The sequence below is a fragment of the Gouania willdenowi genome, chromosome 12, assembly GCF_900634775.1.
Source record: "Gouania willdenowi chromosome 12, fGouWil2.1, whole genome shotgun sequence".
Classification (NCBI taxonomy): domain Eukaryota; kingdom Metazoa; phylum Chordata; class Actinopteri; order Blenniiformes; family Gobiesocidae; genus Gouania; species Gouania willdenowi.
The window spans coordinates 8452543-8473123 of record NC_041055.1 but is presented as its reverse complement, the minus strand read 5'-3'; the positions used below and the strand labels follow the sequence as shown (position 1 = coordinate 8473123).

General features: G+C 39.2%; 1 protein-coding gene across 3 annotated transcripts in view; it reads right to left on the bottom strand.

Annotated features, from left to right (window-relative positions):
• Positions 1-20581, bottom strand: part of palm2akap2 (PALM2 and AKAP2 fusion) — a 134646-nt gene that overhangs the window by 94924 nt on the left and 19141 nt on the right. For all 3 annotated transcript variants that reach the window (XM_028462366.1, XM_028462367.1, XM_028462368.1), the window contains exon 3: positions 748-828. In XM_028462366.1, the coding sequence (XP_028318167.1) occupies positions 748-828 (81 nt within the window). The remainder of the gene's footprint in view (positions 1-747; positions 829-20581) is intronic.

The window sequence follows — 20581 nt, the reverse complement described above, 5'->3', positions numbered from 1 at the left end:
ACATACAAATTTTGAACGTGGTTTGTTGCTAAACTATGTGCAACTTTACAATCGGTGCCCCATTTACATGTACTTAATTTTGGTTTGCTAATGCGCGGGTTTACTTTACTAGTGAAGCACTAGTAATACTAGTAAGGCTTGAGCACATGCACTCCAAATTTGAGTAGAGCTTAACAATGATTTGATCCATGTAAGAAGGCTGTTGCTCTGGAAATAATTGTTGCAGATCATTCCACAACAGCTATTCTAGGAATAAATGCTTTTGGGAAATCATGATGAATATTCATTTGTAATTAATCATCAATACTGTAATTCATAAACAAGAACTTCTTCCAAAACCACTCTTGGACCCTGAAACCACAAAGTCTTCATTACACAGACCCTCTGGATACTATAGTGAAAAAAAAACTGCTCCCTTATTTTTGATGACTTCTTACTTGTAAAAAAACATTGACACTGGAATCAATTTGCAATAACTTCTTCAAGTTTGTAATGATTTTCACAACACTTGCATCTTCTTCTTTCTTTTTTTAATTCCTACTGAAAAACAACAGTTTGTTGTAAAATTAAAGTGACACAAAAAAAGTTATATGGTTTTGACGGGATTGAACATTTAAAAAAAATCGCCCTCAAAGGTGTGGCGTGCGTGCTGCGCTGAGCTGCCCAAATTAGCAACCTATGTTTTCACACACTGTATCTTCAGCGTCTCTGTATCTTCTCTAAAGTCTGGCATGGAATGAAACTGACCTTGAAATGTTGTAGCTGTAGCACCAGGTCATCCAGCTGGCTTCGTTTGTCTTCAATCTCCGTTTGCCGTTTCCTTTTCTCCTACAAAGACAACATTTTGATGAGAAATAACCAAAATGAAAGCAGAAAAGCAGCTTGTTTTCAGGGTTGATGCACACTCAGTCCAGTAGCAGTAGTACACACTGTAACTATTATCGGGTATTCTGAAAGACAAAAGACAATTTGGCCTTTAAGGCACATTATTACATATAGATTAAGTTTGAGGCAGGAAAAACAATGCTTTATTTTATGTATAAAGGAATAAGACTGGAAGGAACTATAATCTCATTCACGGAAAAATGTAAAATGGAAACAAAGAATATCCTATAAGAATCCAGTTCAGGGAAGAAGTGCATAGATAGAACTGTAGATGTGGGTTTCACATCCCTCTGTTTTTCTATTCCTCGCAGGAGATTTTTTAGGCCGGGCTACTGGACTCAAAATGCCACTCATTTTGTTCTTATTTTTCTTCTTGTTGTGTACACAAATTAAAATTGCTACTCCTCTGTTATTCGTGAACGGATCGGGCTGAAATTTGCTAGGTATAATCTATGGATGTGTGTACGCATCAACGCTCAGAGCCCGATTTTTGATTTGGGCAGTAAAAGAAAAAAAAAACCAAAGTCGATTCCTCATTCATTTGCTAGTCAAATATTACGATGGTTGGTGGTATCGAATCATTGGCACATACCAATATACAGTATACGTACGTGTCATGGGGGCAGGGGGAAAAATGGGGCCCCCATGGGCCCCATTTTTCAAATGACTATACTCCGTTAGTTCTCATTAGATAGGAATGCAGTTTGGTATGAATACTCTATGAATATGATGAGATGCCCCATTTCCGGTAACTTCCACATTTATGGGTACATCGTCGTGTGATATATCGTTTCAAAGGTAATTCAACGTAGATTATGATTATGCCTCTCACAAGTCGATTGGGGTCCCGGGGGCCGACCCCCCTTTTTTCAGCAATTTTAAAGTTGTTTTATTTATGAGTTAAATATTGCAACAGTTGGTGGTACCAAATCATTAACACATACCAATATATGAATGGGGCTCATTAATCCGTATGTACCATGGAGGCTCCAGGGGGCCCCCCATTTTTCAAATGACTACTCCTCCGTTAATGCCCGTTGAATCGGGCTGTAATTTGACATGGATATTCTATGAGCGGATGTCTAGAGCCTCTCGAAGACCTTTTTTTACACGGTGGAATCGAGTCATTTGACTGAATTCTCTGGAACGTGGTACGTGCTATTCGGTGCGGAGATGTTCCACGGGCCCGGCCGTAGTACATCCAAACTTGTTTTTTCAGATAAAGACGTCAATAAATTGTAGATCATTTGCTCTAAAAAAAAAATGTTTAAAGGTTGAAATCGTTGCTCCAAAATGTGTTTCGATCTCCATTGTAAACCCTCGTTTATTGACACTGGTGGAAAAATTTCCTGCATTGCATTGTGGGATGTGGAGTCCTGTAGACCAGTATTTCTCAAATGTGGGTACGTGTACGAGAGACAGTGGAAAATTAACACATGAAAGTATAAAAAATATGGGGTTTTATAATGTTAATTTTGGTTAAAAATGGTAATCATGATAATGATGGAAATGATCTTGATTAGAACATGAACTGAAAATACAAAGATCAGTGTTGGTCCCACACCAGGCGGGAGATGACTGGAAATAATGAAAACTACAGAAATAAATCAATTCAGGAGGCACTAAATATTCTTTCAATTCACTTAAATATAAATGAGAATCTTTAAAAAGCGTGTTATCACTCATTCATTCCATCATTACACTCTACAGTTGTTATTCATGGTATTCTGAGCAAAGTGTTGTAGTCGGACAAAGGGGGTACTTCGAATCAGAAATAAGACAAAGTGGGTACGTAGTCTAGAAAATTTGGAGAACCACTGCTGTAGACGAATGCGCATCCCAGTGTTTTTACTTCATTCTTAATGTGATTTCTTGTGTTTGCCCCAAAAACTCTGCCAAAGTCACTTCCCAAAACATTTGTGGTGATGTCATGGCAAAACAATCTCACAGGGAATACTGGCGAGAACAAACACGAACAAAAATGGCGTCAAGCCAATCACAATGGTTGTGAGTAACCACTCACCACCCTGTTATGGGTAACCCCTGTGTGTATGTGTGTGGTCAGTTAATGTATTTAGTGCAATTAAAAGAAAGAGGTTGTGGGTGGGAGGGAGTGGGAGCGGTGAGCCAAACCCACCCAGCTGTGAATATGGGTGTACAGGTACATCCCACAAATCATTAAAAAGTTCAAAATTTTTTGTCACTTATTTCAGAAAGTGAAACTCATATATAATATATTCAAGCCTCAATTTCTCGAAATTTTGATGATTATGGCTTATAGATAATGAAAACTCAAAATTAAGTCTCTCAGAAAATTTGAGTTTGACACAATTAAAAAACAATATTTTTAAAGAAGTATCAGTCGTCTGAAAAGTATGTTCATATCTAGGTACTATGTATCTTCCTTTGCATGAATTACTGCATCAGTGTGGCGTGGCATGGAGGCTATCAACCTGTGGCACTGCTCAGGTGTAATGGAAGCCCAGGTTGCTTTGATAGCCGCCTTCAGGTCATCTGCATTGTTGGGTCTGGTGTCTCTCATCTTCCTCTTGACAATGCCCCATAGATTCTCTATGGGGTTAAGGCCAATCCAGCTCAGTAACACCGCGGTCATTGATGCAGCTTTTGGTATCTTTGGCAGTGTGGGTCCTGCTGGAAAATGAAATCAGCATCTCCACAAAGCTTGTCAGTAAGAGGAAACATGAAGTATTCTAAAATGTTCTGGTAGATGCTGTATTGACTGTGGACTTCAGAAAACACAGTGGACCAACAGCAGCAGATCATAGAAGCCCAAATAATCACTGACTGTGGAATTAAAGTCCCAGAGTCTGGAGGAAGAGTGGAGAGGCACAGAATCTACATTGTGAAGTTTCCACAGTTTTCGATCACCCAATCCCCGACTCAAAACGTCCCCCAAGAACCAATAAACCCTCGGAGGACGACCAGCCCCAAGCTGCCAACCCCACCCCCCAGATGCAGTACGGCACCATATCAAGCAGCGACCAGCCCCCATGCAGAACCCAAATGGGCTGGCCCAAAAACCCACCCCTGAAACACTTTTGCCACAGTGGCCAGTGGGCCCAGCCAAACCAGAAAGCACAGACTAACCCAGTGAGACTGCTAATGAAGCCCCTGCCTCCAATGCCACGCACTCCACACATTGGCCCACCATAGGACCCAGATCATCTCAGGCAGGCCCCGGAGGAAGCCTGACCCAGCCCACCACGATACACACAGTGAAGGCCAACCCCCTGCCCACAGAACCCAGCCGGAGCACCCCAACGAGCCGACAAGGAAGTCTAGCTGAATCTCCCAGCCCCATACCCACCACAACGGACCTAACCTAACTGGCACAGCACCACCAGCCCACCAGGTGAGGCCACGAGCCCCCCTCCCCCACTCCTACCTGTCCAGAGAGCAGCCGCTAAAGAGGACAAGGAAGAGGGACAGAGAAAAGGAGGAAAGGGTGGCAGAGGCACCCAGACACCCCCCCAACACCACTCAGCCCAAATCCCCCCATGAGCCCTAGACGGGGCCTGGCCCACAGCAGGTGTTAAGATGTCCTATATATGAAGAAAAGTGATGTTGGCAGGATATAATTCAAGATGTAATGCATTTTACTAAAGGAATCAATTTCAGAGAGCAGACATCTTCTCCTTGGTGATGAAATCTATTAGGAGATTCAGCCACTGGTTGATGCTTAAGGATATTTTTGGGCAGAGGAATGGAGTACATCTACAAAAACACACAAAACAGCAAAAATACACAGAATTAACTGAGCCGAAACAAGAACCCAGCGGCCAATCAGAAGAGGATCTAAGCTGTGACATCATAGCCACTGCCTCTTAAACTTTAGAACTTATAAGAGGCAGTAAAGAGCCGCCTTGTGAAACATTGTTGACCTTGATCTTCAGGAGACAGAGCAAATTCTGAATTCTGTCAGTTTAAATCAGGTCAAATGGAACAGAAAAAACAGAAAGCCCTGAATCAGTCCAGCGAAGCACAGAAAATGAGAAATAAAAAGCAGATCAGGGCTAAAAAAACCTTTGATCAAGAGTTTTTAGAAGCCGATCGTAAATCAAACAAAGCTTGGCTTCAGACTATCAAACAAAACCCTCCAATTGCACGAGAACAGGAAATCAGGGACAATTTAATAAAACATTATTGGGCAGATAAGAGGCTAGTACTTGCTAACCTACAAAAGATAAAGGAACGGAAGGTTTACAAAAAGACATTGGATGATTTGATGTGTCCCTCTGCGCGCCGTGTCCCTTCCTTCCACGCCCAGCAAAAGCAGAAAAAAACTCCACTGTAAGGTAAAGAGGCTGTGCAAAAAACAGGGTGGAAGGGCTTTCCACAGCAAAGGAGCAGCCAGTTCATCTTAAACCATTGGCGACCAGCTACCACATGCCTTACCCCAGAGTGGGGTCCTGACCCTTTATTGTTAACAGTTACAGTTAAAGGCGACTTTCAGCCAACGCGAACCAAAAGCAGATCGTGATTTGCATAAACGTTATTGGCTAAAAGTAAAAAATAATAATATGAAAACACCCAAACCAGTTTAAAGCTAGGTTAGGCGATTTTCTCCAGATACACTTTTTAAGTTTTTGGTTGAAATTTTCTTTATGTCCTGACAGAAATTAAGATCTTAAGTGCTCTGAAAAAGGAATGAAGAAAATCTGTCAACTGTAGCAGCTGTAAATCTGTTATAACTTCGACCAATGGAAAAAAACTAACCGTTTTTTTTTTTAACCAATCACGTCTCCCTGCTCGTTCTCGATCCCTCGCATGCACGAGCTCACACTGAAAGCGTGTCACCGCTGACCGTTAAAACAAAGTTTTTGGTCACGTTTTTTTAACATATATATAATGGTAAAGTTTATTGTTTACTTTCCGCTGAATGACACAACAAAGTTTCTACACAATACAAGCGATGAGCTTAGGTCCGCTTCTGCAGCAGATGTGCGCGTGCATTTTAGTGCGATGGAGCACAGGGGGGAGGGGGGAGGGGGGTAAAGGCGGAGCCGTCGGGGAAGCTACATTCAAAATCATGCTAGCTTTTGAAAATCGCCTACCCTACCGTCAATCACCAAGTGTAGATGACTGACATCTTTTACACACCCATCCATGGGCGGAGCTACGTGTTCGCTGTCCAACCAGCCCACTGGCCACCCAACGGAAGCAGGATAATTTGACCAAACGGGGTATAGAGCATTAGATGTGCTGAAACGTCTATTCCACACAGACACACCTGTAAGAGGAGAGCTCTGAGGAGCAGAACATTCTTCTTTTTTTTTTTTTTACTTTACTTTCTATTGGAGCTTCTATCTCGCTTCCGTCGGAAACACTTCCGTTGTGGCCATTTTGCATTCGTGTTGTGACCTTTTTGCATTTGTGTTCATTTCTTTAAATGCATTCACCTGACACTTCCCGGCCACCGGGTTTCTGCAACGGAAGTGTTTCCGACGGACCGGTATTACAGACGGACACGTTTCTGGCAGATGTTTTTAACTCACCAGAACAGTTAAGAACAAGAAGAAGACATCGAAACGCGTATGAAAGTAAGTGAAAGTTGATTAGGATACTCTTATATTTTTCATATCAGGCTATCATATCATAATACCCGTCCGTCTGTAATACCGGTCCGTCGGAAACACTTCCGTTGTGGCCATTTTGCATTCGTGTTGTGACCTTTTTGCATTTGTGTTCATTTCTGTAAATGCATTCACCTGACACTTCCCAGCCACCGTATGGTTTGGCTTTGAATCCTCACACAGCAGTGGTAATGAGACATCGCTCCATTCATCAATGCAATGTTGTGCCAAACAGGTTAAAATAACGTCACACACTTCCTCTGTTTAATTCATATGAAACAGCGTTCCAACGCTGATCCCAGTGGAAACACCGCTCCCCTAATCCGTGTTCGTGCTGGGTGAACCTATGCGCTCCAGCCCAGTAGCAGTTGGGTTTATCAGTATTCTATTGCAGGAAAGCAAAAAAGTGCAGGTATCAGTTATAACGTTTTATTTTGTTGAAATAATCTGTTTTGATCTGTTCTGAAAGTGTGTCTGCTTATTCTGAAATAATAGTTGAGGCTTGTTTAATACTTTATTTTCAGACTCAGTCACATTAGGCTGTGCTACAGCACCGTCCGCACGCTCGGGTTTGCGTACACAACGTCAGATCAGACGTGAGATCTGATTGTACCGTACAAACACATCAGGATTGATTAATGCCGGAGCTTGCGTGAATTTGGTCGAACGCACGTCGTACGCTCAGATCTGAAAATACAAACAGTTAATAAATAAGGGCTTATGTGTCTGTACGTAAACACATAGCTTGATGAACCTTTAGATTAGAGCAGAATCTGCTCTTTATAGAAGCACACAGTCAAAAACATCACTGCTGGAATGCACGGAGAATGGAGTTCCTCACTCAGGGCTGTGATTGGAGGAAACCCTCCTCCCTCCTCTCAGGCTTTATAGGAGGGGAGGGGCCAACAGTGACAGTTGGTGATGCACGATAATCCAATTAATCCATCTCAGCCAATAGCAAAAATCTATTGTAATAGCCGACGTTCAACCCTTAGAGGCCAGTAACTCTGACATTTTACAACTAAATACACAAAATTGAAATACTTAGGATCAGTCAACAGCACTACATAAAGGGATTCTCCACTGGTTTTTACAAATGTGGCCTAAAACCTTTGAAATGTCAATATTAGAGGATCTATACCTAACAAAATGCATTATTTTGCACCATATTCATTTTATTAACTTTTAAAAATGGGACTTTACCATTTAAGAACCTGTGTGTCTCCATGTTGAAATGATGTGGGTTGGAAAATGGAAGGATGGATGGAACATCAAACATTTCAGTGTTCTACTTAATACCACCACATGTGAGTATGTGAGAACCCAGGCCATCCCAATGAAACATTCCTGGCTCTGCCCCTACACTCACCCATTCCGTCACCGACCTATCAGGGCATGTTGTCAGCATAAGGGTTTACTCCGCGCGATCTGGTTTTTTCCCTCAAAAGATTATCAAAAAAGAAAGAAAAAAAAATGAAAGGAGACATGACGATGCTTGATCTTCCGGATTGTGATACCTTCACTCCTGTGCTGTGGAGGTTGGCAGTGATGTCACTGACTGTTGTCTTTGGGTGTTTCTTCCCAGCTCTCACAATGTTTCTGTTTTCAACTGCTGTTGATACTCTTGGCCGACCTTTTTGACGTCAGTTGCTCAGTACGTCAGTAGTTTCTTTCTTTTTCAGGACATTCCAAATTGTTGTATTGGCTATGGCCATTGTTGGTGCACTTTTCTCTAATCGATTTTCCCTCTTCTCTCAGCTTCAAAATGCTTTGCTTTTCTCCCATAGACAGCTCTCTGGTCTTCATGTTTGCTTCACAGTAAATGCAGTTTTCACAGGTAAACCCAAATCCAAAAACAAGAACTATTTAATGTTTAAGCAATCAATCTAAAAGGCAACACCTTAGCAACTAGAAACACCCATCAGTCACATGTTCCAATACTTTTGCTCACTTGAAAAGTGGGTGGGTTCAAACAAAAGGTGCTCTGTCCTGAGTTGTTTAACACATCTAGATGTAAATACTGTAAAATAAAAGCTGGAATTCTCAACTTTTGTCTCATATTCATGTTTTGATCTGAAACCCAAATGTCTTCAGTATACAACAAAAACAAAGGAATGGACCTTGCTGTTGCATTAGCGGCATTATCAGTTTAACTACATTCCTCAAAAGTGTTGTCGTAGCATTGCTGTTTTTTTTTTTTTTTTTCTACATCAAATAGCTTTTCAGTCGTTAAAGGTCCCATATCATGCTTTTTTTCACCCATCTCCATTTGGTCTAAGAACCCCAAAAACATAGTATTTGAGGTTTATTTTCCCAAACTCCCCTGTTTTCCAGAGTTGTAGCCTCTGAAAAGTCACTTTCTGAACAACTTTACACAAATAGGCTGATTTACGTCCTACTTATGCATATATATGCGTGGGCGTGTCTATAGACGGGACACTGACTTCCTCCTCCCCGCACGGTGACGTAGGCCCAGAGGAAGGCCCACCCTCCTCCCACCCACTCCGTTACCGAGCTCATGCTGTTTTATAAACACGAGACAGTGCGTGGGGGCGGGGCATTCGCAGGTACATACATAGACTGTAGAAAATACATACATAGCACTGTGCAAAGGTTGCTGAAATGCTCACTTTCTTGGGCGTGTCTGTTTACATGTCTATCACGGCAGAGGGCTTCCTGGAGGCTTGGCTTCTCCAGTTCAGTGCCACGTCAAATTTTTTTACTTTTACGATGTTTAAAGCACAGAAAAGTCAATTTAGCTTAACATGGGCTCTTTAAGCTACTTTCGTGGCCAAATAGCGGAGTAGTGTCCACAGAAGCTACATTTTCCAAGGCATTCTTGGTCGTAAACGCATCTCTCTGTAAAATCACATGCCTATCCTCCTGCTGATGTCCACCTTAGACTGCAGCCGGGATATAAGGGCACTACTGGAGATAATGGCAAAGGCTCCATGGACATAATGTATACCTCAAGTTCATGTTGCTTATCTCATAAAAAAGTTACACGTTCTGATGTTTACTGTGAAACACCAAAAGGAAGCTCCTATCAGCGTCCAAGATGTCTAACATAAATTTAGAGACACATATTCAGGTATTTCCTCAAGTTACCACAATAATCATAACACTTTGTGTGTCTGTGTGTGTGTGTGTGTAAGGAAAACTGAGAAAACAGGAGAAGCTGAAAAGTATCACTGTATGTTATTCTCTTTTTCTACCACTTTATTAACCAAAAACTAAATAAAAAGGTTACTTTAGCCACTTAACATTAATTAAAACACAAAACAATGAGGTCGATAAAAGAGAAAATTACAACGAAAGACTGAATTACAAGGTCATTAATACTTCAATTATCAGAAATCATTATAAATAAGTCACACTCACATAATCACCACTAAACGCAGGTTGTGTGCATTTTTTGTTAGTTTTGTTGAACGAGAACAGTTCATTAACCATTTGAACAAATCTGACCTGTTTGTTTTACAGTTTTGTTGATAAGTAGATAGAGATGACGTTGATGTAGTGAAGCTAATTTTATTGTAGCTTAGCTTGATACATTTCTCTTATTTCTCTTTGGATAGCTTCAGTGTAATGAAGCTTAATTTATTGGAGAATAACTCATGGGCTCACCCTGCATTAAGATTATGTTTAAAGCACAGAAAAGTTGATTTAGCGTAACATGGGCCCTTTAAGGACAGCAGGCTTGTAATCGGACTGGTTCAAATGTCTCCATCACTAAGGGATGCTGAGCAAGTCCCTTAAACCCAACCCTACTGCTCCCTGGAGTGCCTGCAATGGCAGCCCACTGCTACCCCTAGGGAAATAATGTATACAAAAACAAAAAAAAGTGGAATGAATAAAACCTTTAAAAATAATATATTTTAACTGTTTTCTAAATACAGGAACTGAAATCGAAATGATCAAAAAGTTAATTTTAAAGAGAAAAACACAAGACCATTTTGCTCGCATTATATTACTGCCACATACTGTTGACGTAAGAATAGGTGGTGCAAATCCTTTCAGAATAAAAGCGCACAATCCATTTCTAGTGTTTTTGGCCAAGAAATGCCCATGGCTCACTGAAAATAGGTCCAAGACACACTTATGGGTCCAAACCTATCAGTTGAGAATTCCTGTACTGGACAAAGTGGGTGATGTGTCTTTAACAATGATAGGCAACGTTAAACCCTAAGGATTAGATTCATAAGCAGATTCATCTCTACAAAAGCGAGAAGAAAAATAGAATGAATCCAATGTGTTTTTGATATGATAGGAGGAAGTCCCTGTACGTCTCCCTAGGAGCACCATCTCCTCCTCAGTAAAATATGCTGACATTCTTGGTGGCACAAACATCACTTCCCACACTATGAGTCACAGAGTTTGTTGTTGTCCTCCCCCACAACCCCACCCCTAGCTGCTATCACTGCAACCAAGGTCTTTCACCAAGATCAACACAAAGGCACAAGTCTAGGGCCCCTGAATCTGCGTGACCTTCGTTCTTTGGTTATTCCGTTTTAAAACCAAATCAAAATAACAAATAAACAGTGTGGTTATTTTGTTTTAACTTTTATTTCTAGACAAAAAAGCAGCAACACTTGCATGTTTTACCTGACATATGTGATTAAAGGAACCAAAAGTGGTGTAATGAATCTACTGGTGCTCCTCCTTTCTTGTGATCATCTTCCGTCTGTGCTGATGGCTGTCGTTAGTGGCTAGAGGTATCATAACGTGCACAAAATATATGTTTTACTGCCCGCAAAAAAGCCGTGTAATTGTTTTTGCAAAAGTGCCAAATGGTAGAATTTCTAGCGTCTATTCCTCACACCAGCCTCACAGTCGATAGTCAGTCACCAGTTTCTTTGGATGCTATTTGGACCGTAACACTGTTCAGTAAAGTTGGAACGATATTCACAGATTCAGACTTCCTGCATCAATAACTCTTTAACGAAACGTCATTGACACACAAATTACGCCTCTTTCCCATCGATGTGAGGTGGACAACATGCATCATTTTATCAAACGCAGCAGAGTTAACGTCCACCCCTGTCTGTGGGTCCCTCTGTGTGGTGAGCTTAAAACATGAAGCTCTCATCCTAGTTTTCCTGTAATTATCCAAATATCACACAAACAGAATAATTAATTTTAAAACAGAAAAACGCGTCTTGTCTGGTTTTTTGATTTTTCTTTAGTTTTTTTTTTTTTTAATTGACTTGAAACCAAAACAGAAATAAACACATTATTTGTTATTTTGATTTGGAATAACCAAAGACAGAACGGTACACAAATTCCTCTGATTCTTCCGTGATCATAGAAAATGGAATTCACATTCTGAATCTCATACTGTATATTACATGTTGAAAATCGAGCCCCAACATGACACAGAATTGCCTCACATGAATGTTTTGTGATAAAATGTATCACACATTTACACGCTATTTGTGACCAGAAAACGGGTTACTGAATGTCTAGCAAGTGTCACGAATGAACTGGTGGTGAGTTTACCTGATGACACGTCAAGGCAGAAGCGTTTCGCCTCCAACCACATTGCGTGGGATTTCGTGCAAAACGTGAGCGTGTTTCGCCGGTTGGTGGTGATTAAAGGTTTTTACCAATGTAAAAAAAAGAAAAGTAGTATGAAACAAAAATGTTGTAATCCAGAGCAAAAGCTTAATTTAAGCATTTTCTATTACGACACTTACAATATCCTCAATGTTGTCAGCTAGATTTGATGCTTAATGTTACTTAAATATTTGAAAACTCTGCTATTGAACACTACACGGTAAGTAGTGTCACTATAGCAATGCACAGAATAAAAAACAAACACAACCAAATTACTTTAACTGTACATCAGACTTACATCAACCATTCAATATATGTATTATTTAGGTTGAACATTACATACTTGGGTTTGAGAGCAACGTCAGAGATGGGCTACATTTATGACAGTGAGGGCCAGATTATCAACATTCATGTCAACTCTTAGAATAATGACCAATCTGAGCATTAATGCAGTAAATAAAGTGTTTTTGTTGTTTTGTATATCTTTCTCTCATTTGGTGTGTTTTTGTTATCATTTTGTGTATTTCAAGAACAATTTCATGTACATTTGTTGTAATTTTGTATGCCAGTGTCTGAGCCATATTGTCTAGGTTTAGAGCGAGCTTCAAAGCAAACCATGTGACGCTTCTGTCACTGCTTTCTAAACGAGAGGAGCCCCCCAGCCTCAGGCTATGAGGACCGTGATCTAATCAAACAGTGACGTAACTTGTCAGGCATCAAGGTTCTGCTGATGTTGGCTTTACAAACAGCAGTAGGCTGCAGATTGGATGGGTCACATTCTGCACATGTAATCTCACAATTGAGATTTCTTTCAGTTTAATGGACAAACAAACAAACCTGAGCTGAGCCCAGCATGAGATGCAGGAAGTGTTGCAAAGATAAAAAGATACACAATGCAATTAGAAATGTACAATATTAGCTTTTTGTTGATTTCCAATATGCCGATGTTGTCCAGCAAATTTTTTTGATTTTCGATATTAAACGGACGGTGGAGGTGTAGCGGTTAAAGCTACAGTATGTAAATTATTTGGCATAACTTGGTCAAAAATCCATACTAACCTTTGAGCTTATTTTAATACAAAGTGTTCTGAGAAGACACTGGACCTCTGCACCTTGTCTTGGCTCTGCATCCAATTCAATTCAACTGTATTTATAAAGCGCAAATTACAACGATAGTCATCTCGTAGAAAACAAAGAGTGTGACGCTCCTTTCCAGCCAATCAGACATCTTTATACAAACCAATTGCTCCATGAACTCTTTTGAGCGTTAGTATTGGCTGCTCGACAAAAGTCGATGCGCGTTCACGTCCTGAATGTCCTGAAGGTGCAATGGCAGGCGTCGCAGCAGGAAAAGAAACTTAGCAACAAAGTCATTGCAAACAGCTCCACAGTCGTGCGCCTTCATTAGAAGGCCAGTGGATTCGAAAAAGGGAGGGGAGGGAGGAACGTAGTTGTTTCCATTCCAGTCTCACAATTCTACTTACTTAAATGTAGAATGACTTTAAAGAAGCGGGCTTGTAATTGCAGGGTCACCGGCTCGAATCCTACCTGGGCCATCACTATGTGATGTTGAGCAAACCATAACTGCTTGTACCTGTTCAACTTCATTTATGGAGAAAGTGCCATATTATTGTTTTTTGATCTGTTTTCTCAAACAACAGCTGTGTCGGCCTCTGTGAAACTGTAATAATACACAATAAAATAACTAGTGCTGTCAGGAGATTAAAAAAATAGAGCGATTAATTAATTATGCTCTGTAATTAATTCATCAATCTAATTAATCTCTTTATTAATCTCACCTAAAAGTTGCTGAGAAACGCCCTCAACTTGAGGTATTTTCATTTAAATTACATTACTGTAGCAGATCAAAAGATTGATATATAACAAAGTGGTTTTATAAAGTAGCTAGTTTGTTGTTTTTACAGACTTGAACAGGGAATATTGAAATGTACTTTTGTCAATCTCCAAATAATGGAAAATACAAATGAAATAAAACATCAGGTCCATATGAAGTGCTATAAGCGCATAAAAAACAACAACAAAATAATAATAATAATAATAATAATAATAATAATAATAATAATAATAATAATAATAATAATAATAATAAAGATAATAATAGTTATCCAGTGACTTTGTTAAACAGCATGTTGCAGTTAGCACTGTGCGAGTGTCTGTGCTAGCTGTCCTTGCTAGCCGTTACATGTTTAGCATTGAGGTTGTACAACTGGGCTTTTGTTTTCCATCTGGTGTTTTTATAAGCCAGAATTAATGCAAACGAAACATAGTCTGTGCATCAGTGTTATGGGTGTACCGGGAACTCTTGAAAAGAGAAAGGTTCTGTGCTGTTTGGAGTGCAAAAAAGAAAAACTTGATTAATGGTGTTATTTTATCTTTATTGCGTAATTTTTTTCTGTAAATAAAGAACTGCAATTAGCGCATTAAAGTGACAGCCCTAAAAATAACCCTCAAATATTGTACAGCAAACATATCACATTTAACATTTGTGATATAGTTTGTGGCCTTGTCAATGTGCAGATCAATTAAGATAGCTTGTGAGCTAGCATTAGCTTAGCGATTAGCCCGCTAGCTAGTTAATCAAATAAGAAACAGGGAACAATTATAATCTGTGGGAAAACCAACACCAATGTCAAATATCGGCCCATGTCACCCGTCTCTAAACAAATAAACAAGTTTGAATGTTCACAGCCAAAAAAAAAAAAAGGTAGCATATAATTATCGTCCAAGGGCACACATTCAAGGCTGTGGTGCTGAAGCATCCAATTGATCAGGAGCCAAGTCTTTTTTAAAACATTGCTGGGTCATTAAGTCAAGAGTAAAGAGAATTCCAACCTCTGGATCCAATCTATAAACTCAAACTTAGCACATCCTTCAAATGTCTTGCATACCGCTGTCATGCAGTGGCAGCAGGTGGTGATTACACTAATCTTGTGAGTCTTGTGTGTGGGGACGGATCTGTGTGCGTACACTTTTAAAATTCGCACAAATAAACACCATCCAAGTGTAGCGTTTGAGCTAGTTTCTTCTATCAAAAACACCAGAACGGCTTCAATGCATGAGTGGTAAAATGGTTTTATAGATCTTTATCTCATCACCCATTTGTTTAACTTTGCAATATGTCTCATATGTTGTAAAAATGCTTTAAAAACTAACATTTAGAGTTGCGTTGCAGTCTTAGTAACCACAATCTTGTTGTTTAGGTGACGTCCCTTAAACAAGCACAAGAAATGTAGAGCAGGTTCAAGAAAGCTGTTGCTAATTTTAGATCGCTTGTAATGTCTGCAATGTCAAAGACCCCCTACTGACCAACAAGCCACACTCCCTCTTCCTTTCTGAAAATGACTTTGCACCCAGCACTCGCCTCCTCCCCCAGAAATTGTTGAAAGTCCATAAACGAGACCCCCAGTGTCAGCCTATCAACTTCCCTGGATCCAATCTGCACAGTGAGTAGCAGGCGACGCCCCCTAACAAATATAAATAAACATCACAGTATTAACAATTGTTCTGGAAGCATCTAAATAATTTACATCTTTACATCCTAGAAAAGAAAAGAGCAACTTTTATCACAACAGGGCCCCAAAATTGTGATTGTCTGATCTGAGGGCCACATTATCAACATGTATGTCAGTATGTAGAATAATGACCAATCTAAGCATTGTTATTATTTGTGTTTTTACCATCATTGTGTGTATTTTTCTCTCATGTTATGTTTTTGTGGCCATTTTGTTTTTTGTATGTGTGTGTGTTTTGTATGTATTTTGTGTTTTTGTTGTTATTTACAATGATAAATTGTGTGAAAAAAAGTTTTTTGTTTGAAATAAAAAAAAAAAAAATTGTAAATATAACAATATTGCCATTTTTGTTTCAAGAAGTCAATTCTGTATTTCTCGTCCGTTTTCTGTGATCACTGAAAATCAAGGGCCTATACTACGAAGCTAGATCATTATACCCTGGATTTGCCTCCGTTAACGGGCTTTAACTAACCAAACATTCTTCGTCAGACATAAACTGTCCTACAAATCTAGATTACAACTCTCTAAGTTAAGGGAGTTGATATCAGCCTGGCTACGTGCGCGCTCTTGTGACAGAGGTGGAGATTACAGCGTCAGACCAATCACAATCACAGAGAAACTGTGTAGAGCAACTTAAGTCACAATTGAGGAATATGAATATATGAGAAAATATGAAGGATTATAATCCATAATTCAGACCAAAAACAACACTGTTGCTGCAGTAAAAGCAGCAAGGGATGTATGCCAGAATTGATAAGTGTTAATAATGAAATTAGTGAGATTATAAACAGAGACATTCTGATCAGCTTCACGTTCACTTTTACCTTGTCTGTGGCTCTGATGCTGCGTTCATGCAGTTCAACCCACACCATAAGGTGGAAAATATCTGTATTTTATATTATCTTATAGGACTGAGGCTCTCTGCATCACCACATAATACATGAATGAATGTATTGGTCTGAAAACGTCCGATGCACACAGGTTTTATCAGCTGATTAATGCAGGCCAGTCCATCAGATAAAAATCCATATCTTTCCTATAGGATGTGATTGGGTAAATGAAATGATAAATATTCTCTCTCTCTCTCTCTCTCTCTCTCTCTCTCGCTCCTGTCTGCATCAGATCCACACAGAGACGTGTTCACAGAATGATCCACCGTTGATTGGACAGGTCATTTTCCAAGAGAACTGATTGGTCAGGAGGCGGGACTTACATACTCGCTCAGATCCTAGCCAGAACAAAACCTGATCCCGACCAAGTTAGTCGTTCAGCCTAAGTTACCATGGTGATTTAGCCCCGTAAAACGTTAGCCAGCTTTGTGGTCTAGCACACAGATTAAATCCTGGAAATTAGCGAGATAAGAGGACATCTAGCTTTGTAGTATAGGCCCCAGGGGTCCCAGCTCAGCCATAACAATATGAACATTGACAATTGAATGAAATGTCTTGATCATTGGCAGCCAGTGAATATTTTAAAGTTCATTCAGTTTAAAGTGTTTAAAGCATCAAAGATGCAAAATGCAAAAGTTCAGAAAGTACCAATTTATGATGACTAGATAATGGAACAGAGCCTCTTCCACATGGTGAATCTTCTCTGTTTGGTTTTCCCAGTTGCAGTGGTCACTATCTGTTTGAAGAGTTCCAAGGTCAGATTAGTGTAAAATACGTCATATGTGGGGTCATGGATTCATGGGACGAGTAAAGGCTGGCAAACATGTTCAGATCAATGCAAGTAACGTGTAGTTCTCATAGAGTAGAGAATTACACCGTCCTTAGTTGGGACTTCTTATCTAATCTGCTTGAACAACAATTTCCAAAAAGAAAAGCTACAAATGACCAAAAAGAAAAAGGAGCAATTCAATTGGGCACCACATGTACCAAACTCACCCCACATAAGAGAGTAAAAAATGACAGAGTAATTTATTGTGTCATATACCAAATAATCCAGTTGTAAATACCTCAAATTCACCAATTTGATGAAACTCTACAATATTTTTAGAAGCTTGTAGTTTTCTGTTATTTATATCACATGAACGCAGTCATTTTTAATTGCGAATTGTGGAAAGAACTTTCAATTTTTACACAAATCATGCAATTGCAAAATCAATAATTTTTAGGTGAACATCTGACAGGGACTGATAATAAAAACTATGGCACAATTGATGTTAAAATTGTTTTTTTTTCCATCCTATAATCTGTGGCCCACTTGAGATCTAACTGGTACATATTTGGCCCCTGAACTAAATAAAAGTTCCCTGCTCTACACAAACATAGCGTAGGATTTTTCGTTTTGAAATTTCCCAAATTCCGTTTCAGAGTCATGCCGGTTTACACATTCCCATTTTGTTTCCATTTTATTGCTTTTCTCGAATCATTAAAGGCTATTAAACTTCCTGATATGGGGCAAAACATGTATGTGAGGCTTTATTTTGTGAAAAAAAAAACAAAAAAAAAAACTTTAATAATATTGTAATTTCAGTTGCAGGAAGTGAATTCCGTATTTTCAGTCCCTTTTTGACGATCACGTAAATTCTGAGGCTGTGTACAAGAAACAAGAGAAGCAACCTCTTCTCCTTCCATGAACTGATTTGACTTATTTAAAGTCAAACGCTGCCAAGGAGAACACGCTGACACTTCAATCATTTCAAAAGTAACAGTCATTTTGTTCCCAATTTGAATGAAGAATGTGTGTTCTACATTGGTCTACAAGTAAACTGCAACCCAGCCTCGTTCTTAGCATGACCCATAACTTCAAGCATCCTCAGCAGGCCACATTCCCTCACCTTCACCCTTTGCCTTTCTCTTCACTAAGTGGAACCAGAACTCTGTCTATCCTAGCTTGCAAAGTTCATTTAATAGGCCAGAGTCACACAGGTTTGTTTGTGCTTGAATATATCGAGTAAATGCATTCAAAATTATGCGTCAGTTTTATAGATTTGATTAAAAGGTGCAGAAATAGCATCGGACTATGCAAAAATAACACTTGAATATCTGATTTTAGTGATTTCCAAACCTATCAGAGAATGCATATCCTGCACGGAAATAGTTAATTACTTAGTATTATTAGTGTTCACTGTTGCATTTGCCATTGGGCGACAGCAACTTTGTCAATAATGTTGAGCAATTTAAGAGTCCTGTTTCTTCTTTTTCTCTTTTTATGTTTATTTATTTATTTATTTTCATTAGATCTTATAAGGTGTCAGAACTTTCTGGAATTAATCCAGTTTTTGTGCAAAATTGTGACAACACTCGGCCCTACTCAATATTTATATACGATAATATGTATCAGTAGATAATTATTAGCTTTAGTAAGTGTAGCAAATGACTGAACGTCTCATCTAACAAAAACTCTGGCGTGATCTCAGCGCATGCTTGCTTCAGCGCATTTCATCTGTGCATAAATAACAATATTGAACTCTTATACCATATTAAGCATGTTTAACCTAATTTCAGGTTGTTGTTTTTTTTTTTTTTATCTTGCAATGACATCTGAGTAAAGATGATGAAACAGAAACTCAATGAAAATGGAGACATTTTGAAACAGAAAATTGAAGCTCTACTCCAGTCACTTTCTCATTCTTCCTCTTTTCTCAAAACTAGACACAGTATAATCAACATGTTAATTCTTAAACACTATGAATGTCTTAATTCTCTCAAACTTTGGTTCTTGAGAACTTGTGAGCTGTCTCTGAAGATATGGCCAACTGGTATTTAGAGCAGTAATGCTTTCATAGGGTGATCCTATAAACCACATATAAGCCCTTCCAGCAGTATTCTGGGAAAACCAAACCAGTGCTGTGCTTCCACTGTTCTAATTACATGGTAAAAACAGTAACTGCATGGAGGCATTCCATATTACATCACAACTATTTTCTAATCAGACCAATTAGTAACCATGAGAAGCCACACTGCTGGCAGCGAACAAGCCTCTAATCACGATCACACTACAAAGTGTGCTGGGAAAATTAGCCTTTTTCAGGACGATCTCTTGTAAAGTTGTTGAAATGAAAGAGCTTTAACTTTTTTAAAGTCCTGTGCTGGCACGTCAAGGCTTGGAGGATTGCATTTTTTTAACTACCAAATGCAAACACATTCTATTCTTTGGTGATTTAAACACATTTGTTCATGGGAGTGGTAGAGTAAGGCAAATTTAGTTGTATAGTGCATTTCATACACAAAGCAACTCAATGTGCTTTACATGATCAAAAAGTGCAACAGAAAACATTCAGTAGCTTAAAATCTATAAGAACCACCATTTAAAATCATCAGTAAAAATATTTAAAATCATCAACAAACACAGCAGCCAACACAACCGAGGCCTACATCAAACCACAGTCTTCATTTGGTAACTGGAGTTCAACTTTGATCTCAGACACCATGTGAACATGAGAGTTCTGCTAAATGAAATTTAAAGTCCAGAAAACTTTTGTTATCAAAACAAATACATAGGCTGTGTTGGAAAAATCATATTAACATACTGCTCATACTAAGTCTGACGTCAAAATTAGTAGGTAGTGGTTTCACATTAGATAGTTTGCAAAGATTGAGTATGCAAGAAATACCCAGATGTATACTACAATGTATCAAGACATTTTTTAAATAGTGCACAGTGGGCACACTAGTCATACTCAACGTCCCCATGATGCATTGCGAGCGGAACATAAAATTGTCCTGGGACCGGCTTCAAGCTAAAGGTCAAACATCCCCTTTTCAAAACAAAAGCATCTCTTCTTGTCTTCCATTAGTTTTTAACACTTTTGTATATCGGGCTCTTGTTTTGAAGTTAACCGGAAGTTTTGTCAGTAGCACGATGGCGGGTCTCTGAAAATCTTTGAAATGAATGAATGAAATGTGTTTTCATGCATTTTATGGCTCAAATGACCACATGTTGATATTCACTTTCTCGCTTAAAACTATTTCAGAACTGGAGGAGAATCAACAGAGATATTTAGCCTCAGTGTGCTTCAAGTTTTTGTCGATGTAGGTTTGAAATGCATCTTGGGAAACTTGGAAG